The sequence below is a fragment of the Benincasa hispida genome, chromosome 2, assembly GCF_009727055.1.
Source record: "Benincasa hispida cultivar B227 chromosome 2, ASM972705v1, whole genome shotgun sequence".
Lineage (NCBI taxonomy): Eukaryota > Viridiplantae > Streptophyta > Magnoliopsida > Cucurbitales > Cucurbitaceae > Benincasa > Benincasa hispida.
This window is the reverse complement of record NC_052350.1, coordinates 23,713,312-23,739,973: the sequence shown is the minus strand read 5'-3', so window position 1 is coordinate 23,739,973 and position 26,662 is coordinate 23,713,312. Positions and strand designations below refer to the sequence as shown.

General features: G+C 33.6%; 2 protein-coding genes across 2 annotated transcripts; both read left to right on the top strand.

Annotated features, from left to right (window-relative positions):
- Positions 1-2,086: 2,086 nt before the first annotated feature.
- On the top strand, positions 2,087-9,743 carry LOC120071837 (26S proteasome regulatory subunit 8 homolog A). The gene is made up of 9 exons (XM_039024230.1): positions 2,087-2,432; positions 4,595-4,692; positions 5,153-5,377; positions 5,457-5,519; positions 5,622-5,785; positions 6,137-6,293; positions 8,175-8,273; positions 8,561-8,671; positions 9,281-9,743. The coding sequence occupies exons 1-9, from the start codon at positions 2,234-2,236 to the stop codon at positions 9,419-9,421; spliced, it is 1,257 nt and encodes a 418-aa protein (XP_038880158.1). The 5' UTR covers positions 2,087-2,233; the 3' UTR covers positions 9,422-9,743.
- Positions 9,744-11,495: 1,752 nt separating this feature from the next.
- On the top strand, positions 11,496-14,897 carry LOC120070750. The gene is made up of 7 exons (XM_039022625.1): positions 11,496-11,692; positions 11,900-12,120; positions 12,453-12,538; positions 12,662-12,808; positions 13,297-13,420; positions 14,286-14,572; positions 14,661-14,897. The coding sequence occupies exons 2-7, from the start codon at positions 11,940-11,942 to the stop codon at positions 14,751-14,753; spliced, it is 918 nt and encodes a 305-aa protein (XP_038878553.1). The 5' UTR covers positions 11,496-11,692; positions 11,900-11,939; the 3' UTR covers positions 14,754-14,897.
- The last annotated feature ends 11,765 nt before the right edge of the window (positions 14,898-26,662 follow it).

Below are 26,662 nucleotides of genomic sequence, written 5' to 3'. Positions count from 1 at the left end.
TAAAAAAGAAAACTCTTCAACATAAATTTATATCTACGTCTCAACCAAATTTCTTTGAGAAGATTACATCTTAACAAATTTTAGTGATTAAAGTGTTTTGTTAAAATTTTGATTAAAAAAATGAGTTTCTAAATGTTACTTTTTAAACATGCATAGACCAAAATAAAGTATATAGACTAAATTAACAAAATATTGAAAGTAAAATTCAAAATAAATATTTTAAGAGTAGAGAGCAACACACCAAGCAAGGAAAAATGTATATAAAACCTTAACGTGAAATGATTTATTTTTCTTTTATTTCAATTTTTTTGGATGACTAGACAAATGTCTAATTTTAAAATGAAAATTTAAAGAATATTATCACAAATATAATCCAAAAACTCGAATTTGCCCTAAATAAAAGGAATCAAAATCTAATACAATAATTCAAAATAAAAAAAAAACAAAGGAAGATTTAGTAGAAATAAATCAATTGAAATCATTAATTTCATGAAGTTAGTCAAGTATACAAAAATAAATAAATACCGTTTGAAGGTGAAAAACAGGTAAAAACAACGTATTTGTACAAATACATTATATGTGAATAAATATAAGAAAATTATTTCGAATGGTAAAATTATTGAAAATATTTATAAGATATAGCAAAATTTTAGAATTATCAATGACAGACGTTGATAGACACTGATAGACTATCAATATCAGTGTCTATCAACGTCTATAAATTTTAAAATTTTATTATATTTTATAAATATTTTATTTTATTTTTCTGTATTTAAAAATGACCCATAAATATAACTAAAATCAATATGAAAACAAACGAAACAAACTTCATTCAATATGAAATCATAACTATAACATTTAGTTTTTTTTTTTTGGAAAAAAATACCGGTTTGTATACCTTATGCCTCTATTAAGTAAAATAAATAGTTGTAAAATCAAAATTATAATTGTTAATAACAAAATAAAGCACCACCTCTACACATTATGCTAACAAATACACAATATTAGAAAATAAACAATGCCACTATATCTTCTGTCTTTGTGAAAAGTAACCAAAAATGAATATAATTTTTTTAAATATATACATGAACAAAAAGATCAAAAATTATTTTTAAAAATATAGAAATACCAACCATTAAAACTCTAACTAAGTACAATGTATGCACGTTACTAATTCTACACGTTCAATCCTATCACCCAAAATGTACACATATTTTTCTTGTAGCTTATTGGCGTGCACTCCTCCTTGTGCTTTTGTGTTAGTGTGTTGTTACAATGCGTAGAGAGTCTATTTGAGATATTGTCAACTACCCATTTTGTAAGTGCCTTCTTCCTAAAGTTGTTGTTGTCGCTTAGATTCTACCCATTGCAGCTCAGATTCATTCGTCTACTAAGCTTTTGGAGATTCACATCTTTATTTTTTTTTCCCTCAATTTGCTTTTTTTTAAATGCCATTTCTTTCTTCTTTTTTTTTTTTTTTAAAAAGAAATTAATCGCAAACATCTCTCTCAAATCTCAAATTTGTGCATACATCTCCACTACTTCTGCCTAAGGATGCTGGAAAAGGAGGGAATCACAGAGTGCTTGAAGTGATCGCGACGACTGGCGGCACTTGAGGCATTTAACCACTTGATCCGTATAATTATCTACGGTTGGAGTCATCGGGCACAAAGGATAATATAAATCTATATTACTAAATTAAAAATAAATATTTTCCAAATATTAAAAACCAATAAAGATAAAATAACTACAGAAAAATCTTTAAAAAAAAAAAACTATCAAAATCAAATTTTCTTTTAATATTTAGGAGAAAATGACGTGTAAATTGGAATATAGATAATTAGAAGGCAATTGGAGAAGAAACAATCAAACGACTGAACACTCATTCAAAAGTTTAGATATTTAAAAAAAAATATGTTAAAATAGACATTTTTCAAAACTACGCTTCAATTTTAGACATTTTCTAAAATTTATCTTTTTTCCATTTTGGGCCTGGACGGATTTAGTGGGCTTTGGACCGTGATGGCTTTAGCTTGAGGTCGGCCCATTAAGATGCTTAAAGCCCGTGTCATCGCTCTTTTCTTTGCCGAAAGCGCAAGAAACCAGGAACACCCACCTCCATTTCAGAACATTTTCTGTATTGATACAACGAAATCTCGTATTCCAGTTTGGTGATATTGCTTGAAATCTAGATCATCTAGTAAAACAAGTTCGATTTCCTAGGTCTCTTCCAATGGCGACAATGGAGGTCGACACCCAACAAGCGACGTCGGCGTCGTTAGATACTTGTTCGGCGAAACAGGCAACGAAACAAGGTGAGGGTCTGAGGCAGTACTATCTACAACATATTCACGAGCTCCAGCTACAGGTCCGTCAAAAGACCCATAATCTGAATCGTCTTGAAGCTCAGCGGAACGAGCTGAATTCGAAAGGTACCAATCAATTCTGAATTCTGAATTTTTTAGTTTACCTCCAGGGTTTGTAGGTTTTCTTGGGTACCTTCAAGTTTCATACTTTTTGTTTGCTCCTCTGAAGAATGGTTACATAATTAAGAAGCTATAAGAGTTGAACCCCGAGGCAATTTTAATGAGAAGAGTGAATTAGGGAAGGAAGGTAAAAACTTGAATACTTCAAAGGAAGATACAAGAACAATTAATCAGTTCTCTTTCATTCTTATAAATTTTTGTGGCTTTCCTTCCCATTATTTCCTTTCTTCAACGAACGAAGTGTTCTTGGATTTGAAATTCTATCTCTTCATGTCATTTTGTTCTAATTATAAATGATTGAAAGCCGCTTAGCGGTGCCTTAGAATCTGAAATTTGTTGGGAGAAGAGTTATATATTTCGATCTTGGACTCTTGGAATTAAAATCCCATAGGGCTGTAACCTAAAGGTGTCTTGAGGTTGGGAATCTTATTTTAGCCAAATAGATGTGGCGTTTCTCCTCTGAACCCAATTTTCCTTGGCGTAAGATCATTGTCAGTAAATATGACCCCATCATTTTGAGTGGTTGTCTAAGGGGATTAAAGATACTTTACGGAACTTGTGGAAGGATATTTCGAAAGAGCTCCCTTCTTTTGGTCACTTAGTCCATTGTGTGGTGAGGGAGGGGAGGTATACGTACTTCTGAGAAGATCATTAGGGGAGATACCTCTTTGTGTCTTATTTTCTAGACTTTTTCATTTGTCTTTTCTCAAAAATTGCTGATTTCCTTGTTTGGTTTGGGAGCTTGTGTTCATTATCTAGGAGTTCCACTCCTCTCTTTCCAATAGGGAAGTGTCGGATGTGGCCTCTCATTTCTTTACTCGAGGATCACTCTTTTAGGCGTGGGAGTAGAGATGTGACAATTTGGAGACCCAGTCCTTTGGAGGGGTTATTGTGTAAGTCTTTTCTTCCTAGTATGGTTAATCATTCTCCCTTAGGAGATTCGGTATTTACGATTCTTTGGAGGATTGAGATTCCTAGGAAAGTGAGGTTCCTTACATGGCAAGTTTTACATGGCCGTGCTAATATGATGGTTCGGGTTGTGAGGAACTTTCCTTTGCTCGTTGGGTCATTTTGTTGTATTCTTTAACAGAAGGCAGAGAAAGATCTGGATCACATCTTATGGCCGTGTGAGTTTGCAAGTTCTATTTGGGAGCTATTTTTCAAACTTTTGACATTTCACATGCTCGACGGAAGGATCCTAGCAATATGATCGAGGAGTTCTTCCTTAATCTGCCTTTTTGGGAAGAATGGTCGTTTTTTATATCTTGCTGGGTTGTTTACGATGTTACGGTCTTTGTGGGACGAGTGAAATAGTATGATTTTTAGAGGGAGGGAGAGGGACCCTAGTGAGATTTGCTCCTTGTTCACTTTCATGTTTCTTTGTGGAATTCGATCTCGAAGATCTTTTGGAACTATTCTATAGGGGTATTATTTTGTATAGTTGGAGTCTCTTCCTTTGGAGGGATTTCCTTTTTTAGGGCTTGGTTTTTTATATGCCCGTGTATTCTTCAAATTTTTCTCAATGAAAGCGGTTGTTCATAAAAAGAAAAATAATAATAAAAAAATTAAAAAAATACAGCAATTAAGTCTGATAATTACGAGTGGTTAAAATTATTCTCGCTTTTTCATATCCAACTTATACTCTATTAACTATTTTATTCTTGAACTCTTATGTTATTGTCCTCTTTGAATAACTGTGCAAGTAATCTCTGCGTATCTTAAGCTTTTTAGATCTTGCAGTTCTATTACTTTACGATAGAATCTTGGAAAAAATTTCTGATACTGGGCTCTATTGTTTTTAAGATGTTTGCTTATGGTTTCATCATGGAATATACTTCGTTACTTAAAAATAAGATGAACCAGAAATAGTGGATTTTTTTTTTTTAAAAAAAAAATAAATTATGATAACATAGAAACAATGGTTTTTTACTCATATAATGCTTCAAAAGGTATTATGTATTAATAGAAGTGTTTTCCTCACTTCAATTTTTAATCTGCTTAGTCTAAACTATACTTTTATTTCCTAGGAATTGGAATCCCAACATTAGTCCGTTTGACTTATGATCTCTTTGAGGTTATTGCATTATAACTCATATTAATATTTACAGTACGCATGCTCCGGGAAGAGCTGCAGCTGCTTCAAGAGCCAGGATCTTATGTTGGTGAAGTTGTTAAAGTCATGGGAAAGAACAAAGTTTTAGTTAAGGTGAGTGGCCTTTTTATTCTTTTTTTTAGTACAGAAAAAATAGTAATAATAATAAATAAAGTATTAATGCATTACCGATTTACCACTCCCTTTCTCTCCCTCACTCCCTCAACACCTTGGGATACATGTTGATATTTTATAAGAACTTCTATGGAAACTTTTGTTCTGTAAAGTTCAATATTCTGGAGTTAAAAGGTAAAAATGTGCTTAAGATGCATATCATTAAGTCCATGTTAAATAATACTGAGAATTGATTCTGATACTTGCTGGGAAATAGAACCTGACCATGTCGTGCTTCAAATAATGTGTTGGCATCCTACTATTATTTAGCAATTCAAATTTCTATGTCCATTGCAATACAATCTTAGAAGTTTAATTTTAAAACGCTCTATCTTAACTTGCATATTGGACTTTTTTTTTCTTTTCTTTTTTTCCAACTTCTCTTTGTTCACCTGCTCAGGTTCACCCAGAAGGGAAATATGTTGTTGATATCGACAAAAGTATCGATATCACTAAAATCACACCTTCAACTCGAGTTGCTCTCCGTAATGACAGCTATGTTCTTCATTTAGTCTTGCCCAGCAAAGTAGATCCACTTGTTAATCTCATGAAAGTTGAAAAGGTTCCTGATTCAACTTATGATATGATTGGTGGTCTCGACCAGCAAATAAAAGAAATAAAAGAGGTTTGTATGTTGCAAATCGTTTTCTTATTTTTGTCAATTACTAATCTCTAAGTTCTGAAATGTTAGTTCCAATCTGTAGGTTATTGAACTCCCCATTAAGCATCCTGAACTTTTTGAGAGTCTTGGAATAGCTCAACCAAAGGTAACACTACATGGGATGCAACGATGCTACTTTCTTTACTAGTTTCTTGATACACACGTTGGTCATATTAAATATATATCTCTCACCATACCCTTCAAATAGGGTGTCTTGCTATATGGACCACCTGGTACGGGGAAGACACTGCTGGCTAGAGCAGTAGCTCACCATACAGATTGTACTTTCATCAGGGTTTCTGGGTCTGAGTTGGTCCAGAAATATATTGGAGAAGGTTCTAGAATGGTCAGAGAGCTTTTCGTCATGGCCAGGTTTGTTCTGATGTTCTCTACCGTGTGTTTCATTATTAAGTCTTCCACTAGGTGTTGTCGACCCGTAACCTCCCTGCTTTTATGTATGTATGCGGATTCTTTTTCTTGCTGCCATTAATGACTTGAATCAAAATCAGGAACGGGTCTTTTGGTGCCATATTTTTATTTAGTGGAAATGGGTGGTCTAGGATTTCATTTTCCACCCATGAAAACATTTAACCAAACAGGGAAATCATGTCAGAAACCAAACCTGGAAGAGATTATATCTTTAGATGTGTCAGTGTCGGTGATCTAATCGTTTATTAGTTTTTATTGATCCTAGTGCAACTGTTTATTAATTTTCCTCTTCAGGGAGCATGCACCTTCTATCATTTTCATGGATGAAATCGATAGTATTGGGTCTGCTAGAATGGAATCTGGGAGTGGTAATGGTGATAGTGAGGTGCAGCGTACTATGTTGGAACTTCTTAACCAGCTTGATGGATTTGAAGCATCAAATAAGATCAAGGTACAATAACTAAACTCCATATGTGAATGATGGAAAATATGACACTAGCATATCTTATGATTAACATGGATTAGATCTTTCTCAATTAAAAAAAAAAAAAAAAAAAAGAAGAAAAAAAGAAGAAGAAGAAGAGGAAGAAGAAAAAAGGCTTAACATTGAATAGAAATGATATACTTTAGATTTTGTTAATCAACCAATGTTTTGAAAGGTTGGGTTAGTTGCAGCCTTGAGACTTATTATCTTGATGGGTGAAGTTTATGTCTTTTAGTGACATGGGGTATAACTTGTAAAGGTCTATTTAATCCAAAAAAATCCAGTAATTGAAGTGTATAGCCATCGCATACGAAAGGGAGAAAGTATGTCTTTTCTAAGATTTTATAGATTATTCTTAACATGATCGTATCATCCCTTAGGATCTACTTACTCTAATAATTTTTGTTTGTGCTTTTCTTGAATTGTAGTGATAAGAGTTGTGAAGAGTTAAATTACTGCAACTCATGTTGTAATTGTATTACGAACATAAGTAGATATTCGCTTTGAAGAATTGACTACATATTAATTCATTCCTCCACTCTTATACACAAGCTATAAAGATTCCATTCATTATTTTCCCAGTGCTTATGCTTAAAGCCTTGGGGCTGAAAATTGTACTCATTGACTCGAAGGCCCTTTAAAATATTGAAATATCTTTTCTTGTTTGTACTAAAGCCATGCAATTCATGGAAAGTTAATGAGGCACTTAAGGACTCGTTTGATAACGTTCTTGTTTGATATGTCTGAAAATTGTACTCATTCCATTCATTATTTCTTGTTTCTCATTTTGTAAGAAACTAACCTGTTTGATAACCATTTCTGTTTCTTGTTCTTAAAATTTGAGAAACGTTTAATTGGTGAGGAAGCATGTTTAAATCACTACTCAGCTTCATGGTCTTGAGATCAAATCTCACTCGAAACTTTTTTATTTTATTTTTCTTTCTTTCTTTTATATTTCTTTTTTCTCTATATTTTTTTTATATTTCTTTTGTTATTATCTTTCTTTTATTTATTATTTTTCTATATCTATATGTGTATTTAATTTTGAATTTTGAATTTTCAAATATTTGAATTTATATATTATTTTGATTTTCAAATTTCAAATTTTTAATGAGATTGTTTTCAAACATAGGAAAATGAACAAAAATATTTACAAATATAGCAAAATTTCACTGTTTATCAAGGTCTATCGCAGATAGGTTGTGATATTTTGTTATTTTTTGTCAATATTTTCAGTAGTTTTGTTATTTAAAATAATTTCCCTTTTCAATATGTGTATAAATATTTTTTGAATTTTGAATTTTAAATTTTGCAATATGCATTTATATATATATATATTTTATTTATATACGAAACCAATTATAATTTTACAATCATATAAATTTTGTTTACTAAGATATTCATTTAGGTTCATTTTAATATTTTTACAATCACGACATTTACAAAATAATATAATTAAGTTAGATTTGAGTCTATATCATTTAAAATTTAAAACAAATAACTTGAGTGATAAATAATATTGTAAATCAAATTTTAGCACATATGAATGATAGAAACAATTATGCTATTGATATTAATTTTCCATCTGGACTTATGTGTATTCGATAGTTTAAATATTTGATAATTATATTTTATATTTTAATGCATGCTATATATTTTTTTTATTTTATATAGTTAGATTATAATTTAACTATAAAATATGGAAAAAAAATTACAAGAAATGAGAACGTTATCAAATGGTCCTAAATGTCTCATGACTTCTAGTAATTTGTTGATTATAGGTATCTGGTAGTAGGATTTTTCATATAAAATTTGGTTCTAAGTTCTAACTGCTTGGACTTATTACAGGTCTTGATGGCCACCAATAGGATTGATATTCTGGATCAAGCTCTCCTAAGGCCAGGACGAATTGACCGGAAGATTGAATTCCCAAATCCTAACGAGGATGTAATTACCATTACTTGTTTCAGTATCTACTTCTGTTATTTAAAGAATATGATAGTAATAAAATGAATTTTCATGTTCTAACTTTGTGACTCTTGGCTTTAAAGGAAGCTAAATTTGTTTGAAATAGTAAGATAAAAGCCACAATTTTTCTGTTCTAATCTACATGCCTTTCTTCACCCCCTGATTAGGCTTGCAATTTATTAGCTGGTTGGACTCAGGAGTGGTATCAATCACAGTCGCTCTTACTATATTTGATATACTGACATTCAGTTCATATGGAAATGCAGTCCCGCTTTGATATCTTGAAAATACATTCACGGAAAATGAATTTGATGCGTGGGATTGATTTGAAGAAAATTGCTGAGAAGATGAATGGAGCATCTGGTGCAGAGCTCAAGGTATATTAATTTTTTGATCATGATGTTTTGAAAATAATCTGTGTGTGTTCGTTCGTGCATATCATTGTTCTTCATCAACTACTATTAACTGTAAGACTTTTTGCTCTAGCTTTTAAGTGAAACATTTTCTCTATGAACTCTCGGAGAAAAATGTATAAATAAGTTAGTCTGTTGAGTAGGATTAGCCAACCTTGTGATGGCCAAAGGACTAGACGCCCTCTACGCTACAGTGAAAAGGCTCTTGGATCTAATGCTTCTCTGGATATGTTAAATTGTTCTCTCTGTAAATTGCTAGGTTTATTACAAGATAGCATTGAAACAAATGCAATCTAGGTGAAACCGTCTAGGCTGGTTTAGGGATCCATAAGGGTCACGAAAACCAGTTCAAATCTATTGTGGGCTATCTAAGATTTAATATCCTACAAGGTTTCTTGGCATGCAAATTTTATAGGACAAGCAGACTTGTCTTGTAAGATTAGTTGGGATGTGCACTAGACAGTCCAGACACTCAAACACTCAGGGATATGAAAAAAAATGTAACCACTGTTAACAGTAGAGTGTTTATATACACTAACTACTTTTTGGTGCCATATTTGTGATTGAATGCAGGCCGTGTGTACAGAAGCAGGGATGTTTGCTTTGAGGGAAAGAAGGGTTCACGTGACTCAGGAAGACTTTGAGATGGCTGTTGCCAAGGTGATGAAGAAGGAATCAGAGAAGAACATGTCGTTACGAAAGCTTTGGAAGTAGAATGTATATGAAGCGGCCAAGGCATGGCAAATTCCGAATATTGCTTATTTTATTCTTGAATCTGTCTCCTCACCCGGGCTGTGCTTAAAGATTTGTTGAACTCAGTTTATCTACCTTGAATGATGTTTTCTAGTAGTCAACTCGTTTATCTTCACATGGATCTTGTAACTTAAAGCCTTCTCATGCCGCATTTCTTTTGCCATCTTCTCCAGATGTATTGACAAGTTGATGGTAGCTGGTAAGGATTAAGGAATCATCAATTGGAAATTATTTACTTGTTCCCATTCTGGCCATTGAAATTTGACATTCTTTAAGTGAAGCATATGTTTTGAAACATGTCTTATGTTGGGACTATAGTCAATGTGAACTTTAGACAAAACTAGGCAGGGGGAGGATTTCCATCTTTATGAATGTGATGGGTTAAAGGATTATTTTTATTTTTACTAAAAAATTAAAAATCATTTTGGTCCATTTGGTAGTCATTTGATTTTTTGTTCATATTTTTTAAAATTAAGCATTTCATCCCTATTTCTTGTAATAATTTACATTTTTCTTAAGTACTACGATTGAATTCATAGTCAAATTTTAAAAATAAAAACAACTTTTTTTAAGGTAATTTTTTTTAGATCTTAAAATTTGGTTGGTTTTTTAAACCATTAGTGAAAAGTAAATAAAAGAAGAAATTTGGAGGTGAGCGTTCAATCATAAGCTTAATTTTAAAAACAAAAAACAAAATGTTTACCAAATGGTATATGGTAATTTTTCATTTCAAGATATAATCTACCATAACATTCCTTCCTATAAAATTATTCAAATATCTACTTAATATATGAAGACAAGTGGCAGAGGAATCTGATTATTTTTTTTTTTTTGACAATATGTGTGTTAGGAGATCAAACTTTTAACTTAAATCTAAGTTGATAGTTTAAAGTGGCAATATATTCTAAAGGATTTATCTAAAATATTTCTTACTATTTTTAAAATCTTTAAAATAATTTCTCCACAATTTTCACAACTTCTTATTCATTAGAAAATGTTAAAAGCAAAATTCTTAATTGAGTCAAATAAATTCAAATACACTAATCTCCACCTAATACAATTTCAAATTCAAAATTACTAACTTCCCTCACATATCCCCAAACTCATAGACGTGTATATGTATCAGTAAAGATGATATTAATGTTTTTAAAAAACCCTCTTTCTCAGGTAAAAAAGATCTCTTCCCTATATCTCTCTATAATCCTTCTCTCAAACAATGAAGCCAAAATAAATGAAGAGAAATTCAATGGAAGAACCAGAACCAGAAGAAACTGCATTGATCGACTCTTCTTCTTCTTTCAACCATGGAATCCAATGGGAATGAGGACGTATATATTTATATATCTATAAAGAAAAATGAATGAGATTGGATATAAAACATGGATGTGTCTCCATTATATATGAAAATGATGTATAAGAGAATTGATCTTTTTAATAATTATATAAATTAATAATAGAGTATGAGAACCAAATTGAAATTATAGGAGAGCTCTCTTAAATTACATGAACAATAAATCTTAAATATAAAGTATCTTGTACCATGCTTCGATGACTAAATTGATACTTAACTTACCCAAAGACGGTTAAGAAAGGTAAGAAAAAAAATAAAAGTGCAAGGTTATGAAGGTAAATTATTCGAAAAGATATTTACATTGTGGTTGAGTATTTTACACGGTTAAATGTATGATGAAGAAACTGCAAAAATATTTGGAATTTGCATTTAATGGAAGAGCCACGGATTTCAATTATTGAATGAGGCTGTCACAATGTGGTTGTCTCTTAATAATTGTTAGATATAGATTCAGAAATCTACATATTCCATAATAATTATCAAATATAACTTTGAGGTATTTCTTTCTCATATATCAACTAATGAAAAATCTTTTAGCCACATTGTGACGGTCCCATCGAATAATTTTTCGAGGAGAAAATTTGATATGAATATATCTGAAAATCTAATCTTGGGCCCAAGACAGATGAGCCCATTCCCATGACGAATTTACGGATGAGGTGAGGCCCCAAAGAGGAAGACGATGAAAAATGGGCAACAATGAAGATCAATATTATGGGTAATTATGAATCACAATCATCGGCGCTGAGAATCGTTAAAGGAAACATCCCATCTGTTTTGCACTTGTAGAGATCCTTCTTCTTCAACATTTTTATTATACTTTACATTAGAATTCATCAGCATCTGCTGAAACTCCACTTCGAATCTTTCCTCGATTTCAGGTACTACTCAATATGGAGCTCTCTATTGTCTTTGTTTCTTTCTATTCTAATTACTTTGACCCGTTTTCCCATGTTAATTTGGATGCTCTCAAACCCCATCTTCAACCCCAAGTTATTGTTTTTTTTTAATGATTGACTTTGAAATATGTAATTCCTGTTCTGGGTATTGGTTTTCGATCTCTGAATTTGTGATTGAGTTTGTTTTAGGGCTGTGAAAGCTTCGGATTTGTGGGCAAGAAGATAACTAATGAAAGGGGAAGTACAATTGGAGTCATCAATTGGCCAAAGCCCTAGTGATTCTGATCCTCTGCTTGAGAATCAGACCGATTCATCATCTCACGGAGCCTCTGATGAGATTAAGGATGAGGATACTGAAGCTGGTTCAATTCCTTGTTGTCGTATTTGCTTAGAGAGCGATGCCGAACCAGGTGAATTTCGTTGTTGGGTTCTTTTTTTTTCTTGCAAGTTCTTTTTGGTCAGCTAAATTTCCATGTAAATATTGGCTGAATTCTGTTGAATTTTAGCTTCATTGTATATTGGAGGGTAATTCCTTGTTTATTAGTCTCTACTGGACTATAGCTTGCCATTCTTGTTCTTAATAGAATTGAAAATCCATTTGAATTTTGTTCTTCCTCAACCTTGTTTTTGATGCAAAGTGATTTTTGTGTTTGGTTTTTAATGCTTGTAAAATGATATAAGTTGTGTCTTCATTGCTCGGGTATTCTTCCACTTGGCTCAAATGCAATTTTCCATTTTACAGAAGATGAACTGATTTCTCCATGCATGTGCAAAGGCACACAGCAGTTTGTCCATCGATCTTGTCTTGATCATTGGCGCTCCGTTAAGGCAAATTTCTTTATTTTAGTTCTTCTATGCCGTTCCTGCTTACGATTATAAAAGATTTGCTTGTTTCCTATTCTATTTTCTTATAATTTTAATCAATCTGAAAGAATTCCCATATGTCTGCAGGAAGGGTTTGCTTTCTCGCATTGCACAACATGTAAAGCCCAATTTCACCTGAAAGTTTCCTTATTTGAGGACAACTCTTGGCGTAAAGTTAAATTCAGGCTTTTTGTTGCAAGAGATGTTCTCCTTGTATTTATAGCTGTACAAACTGTGAGTTGCCTTAAATTTCCTATCTGTCATAGAATTATTATTGGATATGCCTCGAAGAAATCCATCTAGGCTTTTTCTTTCATCATAAATATCATGAAGCTTGAGTTTTTTATCAAGAAATTTCATTAGTGTTCTGTTTTTCTGAATTGCAAGGGATGCGTTTTTAATTTGTATCAAAATGCTATGTGGTTATTCACCTTTTAGTTTTCCTTAGAACTTAAGGACATGGTTATACACCCTATAGATTAGAACCTGTCAAGTAAGCTGCTTGTTTAGCTTTTTGTTTTTCAAGCTTACAAGAACTTCTCGACTTTTGTATTTTCAAGATGATGGAGATTTTTTTTTTCATCAGCTACTCCCACCTTAAGGATTTGTGATCATTTATTTTATTTAAGCATGTCTTGTCCTTTAGATGCCAGTCAATCCAAAATAAAAGTAGAGAATAAATGTTTGAACATAAACTTATGGAGGATTTATCCTTTTTGTAGTTAATAGCGGCAATGGGTGGTTATGCATATATTATGGACAAAGATGGGGCGTTTAGGAATTCTTTCAGTGATGGATGGGATCGTATTCTGTCTAAACATCCTATTCCATTTTATTATTGTATCGGTAAGCTACTTTTGAATTAAACTGGTCAGCTGTTTCTTTAAGAACTGGATCTGAGATATGTCAGATTATCACAAGTACAATTGTTTTATTGATTATTCAAACCTTGCTGTGCATTGTCGTTCGTTCATGCTTAAGATAAAGTAGCATGGATGCAAAATCTCTCATTTCATTAGTGTTGAAAACTTGTTACTAGTTACTTACAGAAAATGGATTCTTCTTTTCCATCCCTCCTATCAAAATAGTCATTTTACTTTGGATCATTGATGTTGTCAAACACTCCCATTTCCTCTATAATGTATTTGTAGTCTCTCATTTAAATTGAGTTCTTATCAAAGTAGTTTCAGCGTCCATTTCAAATTTGATTCTGATGTCTTGTTATATGTTTGTTTCCTCCTTTTATATGAATAAATATCAATGTGGAAAAGGCCTATGTTTGTGCCAAGCTGGGGTTTGTGCTATTTTGTGGGGTTTGTGAGATGAGAAAAGTAATAGCCATCTTCAAGGGGAGAGAGTTCTTTTGATGATGTTTGGTCTCTGGTTAGATTCTCTGTTTCACCTGTATCGGACCTTTTTTGTATTTATTTGCTAGGTTTTATTTTACTTCACTGGAGCCCCTTTCTATAGTTGGCTCCCTATTGTGGGCTTTTCCTTTTAGTTTTTCCCCCTTTTTTTTTTTTTTTTTTTTTTCTCAATGAAAGGTTTCTCATTAAATAAATAAATAAATGTCATTGTTGCCATTTCTTTTTGAACATTTTTCTGTTGCCATATGTAATCGCCTATAGTATCAACTATGCACAACCAATGACTTGTTTCATGATTTTGATTTACTCATGTCTTTCTATGCTTATTTTTTTTCGTATGCCAGGGGTCCTAGCCTTCTTTGTTCTGCTTGGATTCTTCGGGCTCATACTACATTGTTCCTCCCTTAATAGCAATGATCCAAGAGTTGCTGGGTGTCACAACTGTTGCTATGGATGGGGAATCTTGGATTGTTTCCCTGCTTCAATGGAGGCCTGTTTTGCACTCGTTATTGTTTTCGTTGTTATCTTTGTAATCCTTGGCATAGCTTACGGTTTCCTTGCTGCTACTATGGCTATTCAAAGGATTTGGCAAAGGCATTATCACATTCTCACAAAAAGGGAACTGACTAAAGTAAGATTCTTAACCTGTTAGTGTTTTTTGTTAGTGGATGTTAATAATATCTGTTGGTGATTTTAATACTTCACTTCCTGGACTGTAGGAATATGTGGTGGAGGATCTTCATGGATGTTATACACCTCCAAAATTGGAACCAGAACATGAACAGCACTTGAAAATGCTACAGCTTCTGTAATGAAATGGCAAATGAAGTGGTTCAATTTCTGTCATTTTGTTTGTTATGTTCTTTTCTTTGAGAAAGATACAATGTGCATTTGCTTGACAACATTGTTATAAATGAGCAATGTGGAAATTAGATTTTAACTAATTTGTTTTCTGACCCCCTTCTCGCCATTCTCGGTATCTTTTCCAATTTTTAGGCATTGCTTCCCTCCACAACACCACCACCACCACCGCCCCCCCCCCAAAAAAAAAAGAAAAAAGAAAACACTCATTTCTTTGTCATCTTTTTTTTACCAACGATTTAAAAAACTAAGTCAAAATTCGAAAACTTAAAAAGGTTAGATAAATACTCAAATCTCAAGGATAAAATGGTAACATTTTGAAATTTAGGGATTAAATTGAACCAAACTCAAAATTTAAAGTCTAAATATGTAACATTTTGTAATCTAGTAATTCAATTGAAACAAAACCCACTAGACTAGATGTGTCCATATTTTGAAACACTCAAGAACCAAATAGAAAATATACTCAATACTTGGGACAAAAAATATATTTTCTCTATCTATTATTTAGTAAGAAGTGTAATCTTTCTTTTCTCTTTAATGAAATGATTTAAATACAAAACATTGTTTACCAACAACTGCAATGGGATAATATAGTAAGTATAATATTATTGTTTGCACGAGGTTTTAGAAGAGACTTGTTTTGTGAATTTGAACTTTGTGTATTTGGTATTAATTAGTGAAAGTATATTCGAGCATACACTGTTAATACAGTCAAAACCTTTTGATGCTTTCAAAATAAACTTTAACCTTTAAGTTGGTTGATTGCTTCGGATGATCGGCTGCGTGTGATCTTTATAACGTTGTAAGTTGAGGTTGACTCTCTTGAATATCGACCTTTGGGCTTGTTCATCTGAAAATAACTTCTTTGGATGAATTTGACCTTTAGGGACCGTCTTGATGAATCGGCCTTTAGGTTTGTTAATTCTTTTTGGATGATAGGTCTTTGATGATCTTTTTGGATGATTGACCCATTAGCTTGATGAACCGCTTGGGCTTATTGGATCTTCTTGGATGATAGGTCTTTGTGGTTTTGAGTCATCTTGGGAAATGATCTGACCTTTGAACTTGTTGATTTTTCTTGGATGATCGACCGTTGGGCTTGATGATCTTTTTTGAATATCGTTGGGTTTTGTGTCTTCTTGGATGATCGGCTTCTGGGCTTTGAATGATCTTATCCGAACATTTGACTTTGGTTGAATATTAGGGATTAAATTGAACCAAACTCAAATTTAAAAGTCTAAATTCATGTAACTTTTGTAATCCTAAGTTAATTCAATGAAACAAAACTCAACAACATAAGAACTAGATGTGTCATATTTTGAAACCTAAGAACCCAAATAGAAAATACAACCTCAAAACCTTGGGGACAAAAATATTATTTCTTTACTACCTAATCTATTATTAGTAGAAGATGTAATCGTTTTCTTTCTCTTATGAAATGATTTTAAATAACAAACATTGTTTACGCACACTTCAGTGGGATACTATATGTATATAATATTTGCTTGTTGCTACGAGTTTTCAGAGAGAACCTCTGTTTTGTGGAATTTGAACTTTGTATTTGTAATCTAATTTTATAGTATTAGTCTCGAGCATCAATCTCTAATACACAACCTTTGATGCTTTAAAATAAACTTTAACCTTTAAGTTGGTTTGATCTTCTTGGATGATCGGCTGGGCCTGTTGATCTTTAACCTTTGTTGGTTATCCATCTGAAGGCTTAGACTGATCGACCTTGTGGGGCTTGTTCATTCTTCTATTTGAGATGATTGTACTTTAGGCGCCTCTTGCATGATCGGCCTTAGTGTTACCGTGTTAATTCTTTCTGGGAATTTGATAGGTCTTATTTTGTGACTACTTTGGATGATTGACCCATTAGACCTTGAAACCGTTGGGCTTATTGATCTTCTTGGATGATAGGTCTTTGGGTTTGATGATCTTTTGGGATGATCGACCTTTGAATTGTTGATTTTCTTGGAATGATCGACCGTCTGAGCGTTCTGATGATACTTTTTGATACGTTGGGTTTGTTGATTCTTCTTTTGGAATGATCGGTCCTTTGGGCTTATGCATCTTATCGACATTATGACTTTTGAAATTTAGGGACTTAAAATTGAACCAAACTCAAAATTTACAAGTCTAAATATGTAACATTTTGTAATCGTAGTAATTCAATTGAAACAAAACTCAAAACTTAAGAGAACTAGAATGTGTCATATTTTGAAACCTAAGAACGCAATAGAAAATATACTTCAAAGCTTGGGACAAAAAATATTTTTCTCTATCTTATTATTAGTAGAAGTGTAATCTTTTCTTCTCTTAATGAAATGATTTTAAATAACAAAATTGTTTACCAACACTCATGGGATATAATGTATATATATATTATTGTTTGCACGAGGTTTTCAGAGAGACTTGTTTTGTGGAATTTGAACTTTTTGTATTTGTATTAATTTAAGTATTCGAGCATAATCTCTAATACACAACCTTTGATGCTTTCAAAATAAACTTTAACCTTTAAGTTGGTTGATCTTCTGGATGATCGGCTGGGCCTGTTGATCTTAACCTTTAAGTTGGTTGATCTTCTTGAATATCGACCTTTGGGCTTGTTCATCTTCTTTTGGATGATTGACTTTAGGCGTCTTGATGATCGGCCTTTAGGTTTGTTAATCTTTTTGGATGATAGGTCTTTGATGACTTTTTTGGATGATTGACCATTAGGCTTGATGAACCGTTGGGCTTATTGATCTTCTTGGATGATAGGTCTTTGGGTTTGATGATCTTTTGGGATGATCGACCTTTTGAACTTGTTGATTTTCTTGATGATCGACCGTGTAGTCCTTTGATGATCTTTTTGGATATCGTTGGGTTTGTTGATCTTCTTGGATGATCGGCCTTTGGGCTTGATGATCTTATCGACATTTGAGCTTGTTGATCTTCTTGGATGATCGGCCTTTGGGATTGATGATCTTATTGACCTTTGGACTTCATGATCTTCTTGGAGGATCAGTGTTCGCACGAGACTTTTGGAGTAATGTATTTCGTGGAGTTGAACTTGTGTTGATGTAGATTTGATGCGGTCGTGGTTTGATTGCTAGTACTTAATCCTCTTATTCTCTTTCGCTTGTATGCGTACACTTGATGTATGGAAGCGAAGCGTTTGAATGCTCTTGAAAAATTAAATTAAGTGTGGTCTGCTTCAGGAATCAAAGAGTCTTCTAATTATAGAGAATTCTCTCTAAGCTCTCTAGAATTGTTGACCCTCACAAATAAAGAAAACTTCTCTATTTATAGAATTCTTAGGTGGGCTTCGTGAGTTTGGGCTTGGTTGGTCAATAGATCTGGCCCTTGGGCCCAACTAATTGAATTTAGGCCTTATTTGACATTTGGGTCAAATTAAGCCCATTTTTGGGCTCAGTTGACTTTTAATCCAAATAATAATATCAATTTGGACTAATTAATTTTATTCAATTCAACAGTCATGGAGGAAACATGTGACATCATTGGAATTCGCCAATTTATATCTTGAAATTTAATTTGAGACACATGTCATCATCTAATTAGTCTTAAATTCAATTATTTGAAATTTTGTCATTAATTTAGTAAATGGCGTGGCAATTTTCGATTGGTCCAAAATTTCTCATCCCATTTTATGAGATTTATGCATATATGGATGGATGAATCTCGAAAAATATGAAGTTGGAATCAAAATTCAAATATATTTATTCTTGAATTTACCCAATTGATGTGTCAGTCAAACTATGAATTTATTACATAAGTTTACCAAGAATTTGGGATAAACATTGGAATATGACCCAACTTTAATTTGAGATTTTACCTTCCAATTTGATTTAGATTGAGGATAAGAGCTAAACTTGATCTGAATTTGAGATAAATTTGAGACTTTATCCCTAAATTAAATTTTCTTCGAGGATAGAAGGCTAAATTTGGATAATTTGAACTTGGGATAAAATTTGGAATATGACTAAATTTTAACTTGAGAATTTATTCACAATTTATTCTCAAAGTTGAACAATTTGAATTTAGGATAAAATTTGGAATATGGTCAAATTTTAATTTGGAATAAATTTGAGATTTTACCCTCAATTTGATTTGAATAAGAGATAAAATTTGGAATATGATCAAATTTTAATTTGAGATGAATTTGAGATAAAATTTGGAATATGCTCAAATTTAAAGTTGATGTAAATAAATGTTGATATCATTTGATTAAAGGCTAATCCATTCAAACCCATCAAGAATCTTAAATTCAAATGTAAGAGATAAGATATTTTGATTCAAACCTTATCAAAATCTTTTAAAGAGAAAAGATTTTAGTAGAAAATCCAAATTAAATTAGGAATTTGAATCCATCTTGACCTCTATAGTAGGAAATCCAATTTGATTTGGTCGCCATCTTGACCTCTATCAAAATCTTTTTTTCTTTCTTTTTTTCTCATATATATTGTTTTACTTTTTTACTTTTTTTTTTATTTTTTTATTTTTAAGAATCATACTTTTTGTATATTTCTGATGGATATATCATTGAATGTTTGACATGTTTGCTCCCCCTTGCAATTGTCACCAAAGTTGCTCACAACTGATTAGACTCTAGATACAACCTCTATGTGGGTGATTATGTGGCCAGCTCCGCCATCAACGATCTAACTCCTGCTAGACACAACACTTATATGGGTGATTGTGTAGCCTGCATGAGTGGTCACCAACTTGCTAATAACGATTTGATTTTTGCTAGACGCAACTCCTATGTGGGTGACTATGTAGCCTACAGGGGTGGTCGCCAACTTCGCCAACAATGATTGCTCCTGTTAGACACAAACTCTATGTTGGTGACTATGTAGCCTACATGGGTGGCGTCAGCTTCACCAACAACGATCTGATTCTTGCTAGATACAGTCCCTATGTGGATGATTGTGTAGCCTATAGGAGTGGTCGCCAACTCCACCAACAATGATCTGGCTCCTGTTAGACACAACCCCTATGTGGGTAACTATGTAGCCTACAGTAATGGTCGCTAGTGATCAGAGCCGAAACCTACATCGTTAATAAGCTTCGAGTCTAGTCAAAAGAAAATTTATAATACTGAACTACTCCTATTATTACAAAGACGTAGTGATAGTGGTAAGTGCGGGGTCAAACTACAAAGAAGCGAACAATTAATTTCTTTTTGTGTTAGATTTGACTGCGGGAAAAATAGTAAAAATGGGATTTTGGTTTCGATTTTGGAGGATGCAAGAAAAGTAAATTTCAAGGGATATATGGAAGGTAAAAGACTCGTTTAGTTCTCAGATCAAGTGGCCATTCGATGTAAATTAAATCATTGTTTTATGCCAAATAACAAATATTTGAAATTATGCATGCATAGCTACTTAATTTGATAAGAACTAATCAATCTCTACAAAGGTTGAACATCAATTAATCCAAACCAAATCGAGCATCTTAATCTGTAGTTAAGGCTGGAAAAACCATGCTTTAACTAGCCTACATGCTCCTAGATGCAATTGGGTCCTTAGCGACCATAAAAAACTAGAAACACATGCATGAAAATCAAGGATTCAGCTATGTTGGTTAAATGTCAGGAAAGCCATGTCAAATAATCAAAGTATTCTTTAAATCTACATTAAATGTACGATGCAAAGATTCAAGGTCAGCCTATACACCTAAGCATGCTCATCTAATCTGTGCTACAGGGGTAAATTCAAAGCATGGACAATTACAAGAATACGTGCGAGCCTGAGTTTAATTAGCAAAGACATGCAATCATGATAGGGTCTTCAGTCCAACACACTTGCAAATCTAAATCATGCGAGATAAAAGAAAAACATAATTCTTAATTGAAGCACAAAATTGAACATATAACTCATTAAATTACAAAAAACACTTAGTCCAAGAGCTAATCGAAAATTACCTCATTGAATTCATAGACAAACCAATGCTATACAATCTAATACAAATCCATAATCCAGAAAAGTAAATCTAACCTATGGTACTGAAAACATAGGAGAAAAGGAAAAATCAAGGCCTCTCCTCGGTCTCCATGAAGAGTTTTGGCGTTTTTCGGGCCATTCTCAATACAATTCAGCATATTTTTGACCTAGCAAAAAGAGATATTTATAGAAAATCTCAGGGCAGCATTGCAACGCTCACTCGCACGCACTTCTCCTCTGTCCGTCAAATTTTGTAGTGTCGCAACGCTATCATCTTACAGCATTGGTCTTGAGCATTGCGCGACATTGTGATGTTGATGCTGGGGGTATTTTAGTCATTTCATGTCCCTTGAAGCCTGGATACTCAAATCACTCTAATTTGCTTCAGATTAGCCCCGATTAGCTTCAAATCCCTGATTCTACCTCTTGGTTGCTCGTTACCTACAAAACGGAGAAATAAATGCATAAAATCCACTAACGAGTTCAAATTAAGCTAGGAATAATAGCTCTTTTTGAGAACTAACAAACACCCCAACTTAATTCTTGCTTGTCCTTAGCAAGGTAGAGACAAACAATCAAACATCATATAAAACATTCAAAGACATGCTAGCTTATTTCGCAAAGTTGTTACTCCAGTCTCCACAGTCAGATCAAATGAAAATTGTAATCAAGAAAGAAATTCAATTATGATCAATTAATGAAGCACAAGTTTAAGAATTTTCTTTATCTAAACATGCATAAGTGAGTCAAGAGTTCTGCTAGTAAGCTTGCATAGTCTGGAAAAGTTTTAAAAGGTCCTCATCCCATTTTTCCCCTAATTTGGTTCGGTTATCAACCTCAGACATACCACACTTGCAAAAAAGAGGGCAACACTAAGACAAGGGTGCTTAAACTCACACACATAGAACATAAAGAGCATTTCTTTTACCTAGAGGGCTAGCTTTCACACTCCACCGCCGGGAACCTATCACTCTATTCTCGTGGGCCCTAACAGAACAGAGCGGAGGTAGCTCTTTCAACATCTTCTATGCATACACACACACACTATTTTTTATTTATTTATTTTTTTTGCAGGCAAACTGCTTATGCCTCATTTTTTTTTATTTTTCTATTTTTCTTTCAGAATTGCAACTAATTCGCCTTTCTTTGTTATTTTATTTTTTTTATTATTATCTTTTTATATGTATATCCACTTTGTCTATTTTTGCTCTAAAACAAGGACAGTTACTCTTAAGTCAAAGGTGGACCTTTCGGGGTGACAACAAAAATACAAACCAGATAACCCAATTTAAGCATGCAAGATTTTAATGTCACAAAACAATGACTTAAAGATGCAAGTGACAAGAAGATTTTTAAAAATGGGCTAAAAACCATGATCATGCAACCCTAACGTTCCTTCATGCAAATTTCATTATAGAAAGAGTGCATCATAGACTATCATGATAACAATAGAGCAAATAGGCTAACAAGGCAATAGAAGCACACAACATAGTTCGAGCACAGTGCTCAAGGACCCCAAGCTAATATATAGAAAAACTACCCAACGAGTACCTCACCCCAACTTAAAAACATACATTGTCCCCAATGTATTCTAAGTAAAGCTCAAGAAGAATGAAAACAAGGGAACAAAAAACCTTTCCTGATAACAATATTGCATGTGGGATGGCGGTGGCATTGGGCCTCTTTTTTGTTGAAAAATAGATAAGGCTCTGGAGAGGCCTACAGAAAGAGAAGATAGAAGAAAAACTACAAAAGAAAACCTACGAAACAAAGAAATTAACAAACGTAAAATGATAAAAGGAAAAAGGAAAGAAAAGAAAAGAAACGACTGAGGGCACACAAAAAGAAATCAAGTAGAGTAGGAAGGAAGAAGAAAGTGGCCTTAATTAGAATTGGGAGAGTCTGAGTCCCTCTGGAGGCCACTCTGGAAACCGATGTTGGCATAGTAGAGACAGTTCTCTTCAACAATGAAGTTCATCGTTCTCTCCATACGCCTCACTTGACAGGCAGTTTTTTGACTCACTCGTAGTGACTCGGTCGCTACCCGGAGTGCCTCAGTTGACATCCTGTATGCCTGCTCTGCATAGGACTCCCATGCCACTTGAATGTCGGTTTAATCCTAGGGACCAGCACAGGGGGCCGCCTCTATCGCTAGAGCCTGCTCATCCTCTCCGTTTTTCTCGTCATCATTATCATTAGGCTGGTCCACTCCTCTCCCTCGGAAGGCCGAGACCGATGACCTACTGATGGGGGCACGACCCCCCATGTTCTCCTTGTCGTAAGAGATCTCCACCCCATACCTCTGGCACAACTTGGTAATCAGGTTTGGGTGGCCTAAACTACCAGCGGTGGAACACCGCCCATAATGATGGATTGATGCCCTAATGACTCGACCAACATTGATGAACATCCCCTGGACAAGGCAGTAAAGCAATTTGGCTCGGTCCTTTGTGATATCTAGGTGCAACATTGACATCAATCTAGAGCATACAAATGCGTGCTAGATCTGACAGAGTCGGACATATTCGTGCTCCTGAATCTCACAGCGACCCCTCTGGACCTGGTCCACTGAACTCCTAGCCCACATAAGGTTTGAATAACCTCTTCTTCCGGGAACTGCCCAAAGCAAAGCCTGCCATACTCATCATTGAAGTCACGTAAACCGTAGACTTCGTTGATGCGGGATGATGAAAATGGTGTTGGAAATGTCCTAGAACTCACAGTTCGTAAATTTTGTGTTAAACATTCTATTTGTCAATAAAATATTATTGAGTATCTTATTCATTAAGTTGTTGATTTTGCATTCTATTATGAAAATCTAATAAACATATCTATGGCTATAGTATGAATACTTTAACTTTATGTTGTGACATAAACATGATCAAGTTAATAGTATATAGCCTAAATGGTCTATAAGTATATGGATAAAATTGAGTATCTCATCCTAGTAACACTATTGGATTCAACCCATTTTGTATAGGTAATACAAATGACGTGATCCACAGATCATTCATGTAGAGACATGTGTGTGGGGGCATCCTATGCAATGAGTTTGCATATAGACTGGACCACGGAATAGTCACTTTCTTTATGACGACTGTTTACTGTTAAAATTGACTATTTCATACCCTAGGATAACTCGATCTTAATCCTGAGCTAGCTATGAGTTCCTGTTTATTCAATATTATCCTTTGATCTGCTTGGGTGAGAGTAGTCTAACAACACTACTCAATAAGCCTTCCATTTTGGGGATAAGACCGGATGGATAGCTAGGAACATAGCCCTGCAAGATAGAATTACTCCTACCCATTTTCATTGGTTAGTAGGAAGGTTGTTCCTTTAAGTGTTGATTCCAGGTCTGAACAACCGGGGCCCTGCCTTCTCATGATAGAGAGGGATGATTCATAAGTAGTATTTATGAATCAAATTGTTTCATTAGAGGGTCAGTAGGAACTTAAAGGTGCAAGATGTATTTACAGGGGTAAAACAATAATTTGACCAATTGTAATTACAAACGACCTGTGAAGGATCGACTTACTGATTATGGTTTACATAGATAGAAATATATCTACATAAGAAGAGTGGCAACTATCGAGCTATAGTGGTGTGTCTTGATAGTTAACGAATAGTAATTAATTCGATTAAAGAGTTTAACGAATTAATTACAGATTGTTGGAGCACATGATCTGTAGGTCCATTAGGTCCCTCTACTAGCTCTTAATTTGGAATAATAATTGAGTATTGATGTATGAAATTAGGTTATGAATTTTGAAATGTTCAAATTCAATTTTAGGGTTTTCAATTGATTGTATATGAATACAATTAAAAAACGTTTAATTTAATTGAAATTAAACGAAATTGGAAAATCAATTAATATTTTAAATTATTGTTTAAATATGAAATTGATTTAATTGGTGAAATTGATATTTTATTAATTTAATATTAAGATATTAAATTAATATTATTTTAATTAAAAATTAATTAAAAATAGTTTTATTTAAATTAACTATTTTTAATTAAATTTATAAAACTAATTTAAATAACAAAATAAAATGATATTTGAAATCATTTTAAGGTAATGGATTTTTCTATTTTTTGGGAAAAACCCACTAACCACTTTGATGGATTATCACCAAATTCCAATTCAAACTTGTAATGATCTACAAGGAGGAGCTGCTCTCCATGCAACCCTATATATTTGCATGAACTCTACCTATATATAGAAGTTCCATGCATGAAGATCAAAAAGCAATCCGAGTTTTACTTGCTGAAGTGAAAACCTAAAAACTCTACACATCCCTCACTTGTTCATCATCAATTCAACTTAATTTAAGTGTTTCCACCACATGTTCCTGCTTGAGCATAGTGGAGAAAATCTTGATGGTGGTCTTCTTGAAGATTCAAGCTCTCTCTTGGTGGATTTCTGCTGAATTCGTGAAAGAGATATTCAAAGGTAATATGTGTTTCAAACTCTCTTATGAATGCCATATGAACAACATGCTTAAAACTCAAATTAAATGTAGTTTAAGTGCTTATTGATTCTGAAGTCTTCTGTTGCAAACGCCTCTAACCAATGAGATATCTCTACTCTCGTCCATGTTAGCATAGAACTCCCTAACTATGAGTATAACCGCCACGCCAGGACGACCAACTAAAGACTCCCACCCTTGCTCATGGATCTGCTTGGTAACGTGGGAGTAGTAGTTAGCCTTTAAGCTCAGGGCTCTCTCGAGGACTAACCTCCTAGAAGAAACAACATAGTTATATCTATCTAGGGCTTCCCTAGAACTAAACCTAGGATAGTCAAACTCTAGCTTGGGGTTCTGCCCACTAGTGTTAGCTTCATTTCTTCTTACCCTTCTAAGACCAGTTCTAGATTTTTCAAGAAAAAAAGGCTCACAAAAATTTGGATCCTAGATAATTTCCCTCACTCTTCTTCTAATTCAAACACACCAAACCTACCCCCAACTTTCAAAAATTACTCCAAATTTTAACCTACACGCAGAAAAACACAACATATTCATATGATATTCAACATTATCAACATTCAAATCTCAAACCCATACAAGAATCAAGCAAAACTATGCAAAAACAGATTTCTTACAACCATTCACTATCAATATGCAACAATAAACAAGAATGACTAAAGATTTTTACCTTTGAAGCAACGAAATCTAAAAAAAAAATGCTCAAGAACTTTGCTAGACCTTGAATGGACAAAAACCACAAAATATTCAATAGATCCAAGGGAAAAACGTGCAGAGATGGGTGAAAAACATGCAAAGGATAAAAAATTGTGAAGAGATTTAAGGAAAAAGTGGGAGAGAAGGCTCGGGCTTGAGGGAAAAGTTGAAGAGGAAGTGAAGAAAAACAGGACGGACGCAGCGTTTTAACGTTGTTCTGTCTCGCAGTGTTGCAATGCTGCAATTACAGCGTTGCGAAGCTATGCCCTAATTCTGAAAAATATATATATTTCAAAAATTAACCTAAAATAAAAACAAAAATAAAATAAAAAGGAAAATATTTTTGAAACCTGATTGCCTTCAGGAAGCGCAAATTTTTAATGTCGGTTGCTCGACGTGACCCGTCCCCTATCAAGGTACAAAGAAATTCTCGTATTTCTCCGATCCTTTCTTGGATGAGTTGATATGGCCTAGTAGGGCCATAAGGATTCCCATCTTCTGAAAAGAACCAGATAGGTCAAATTTTTAATTTTTAATTTTTGAAAACGACATTAAAATAAAAGACTTTAAAACTGACTCAACTACAAAGAAAGACTCTGATTCAACTGACTCGTGAGGTGAAAGCAAGCAAAATTCAAAAATAAGAGGAATATTGGTACAAAGAATAGGGCAAGGCTTGGGAGCCTATAACTCTTTTACCTGAAATTCTTCCAAATTAAGCCCATA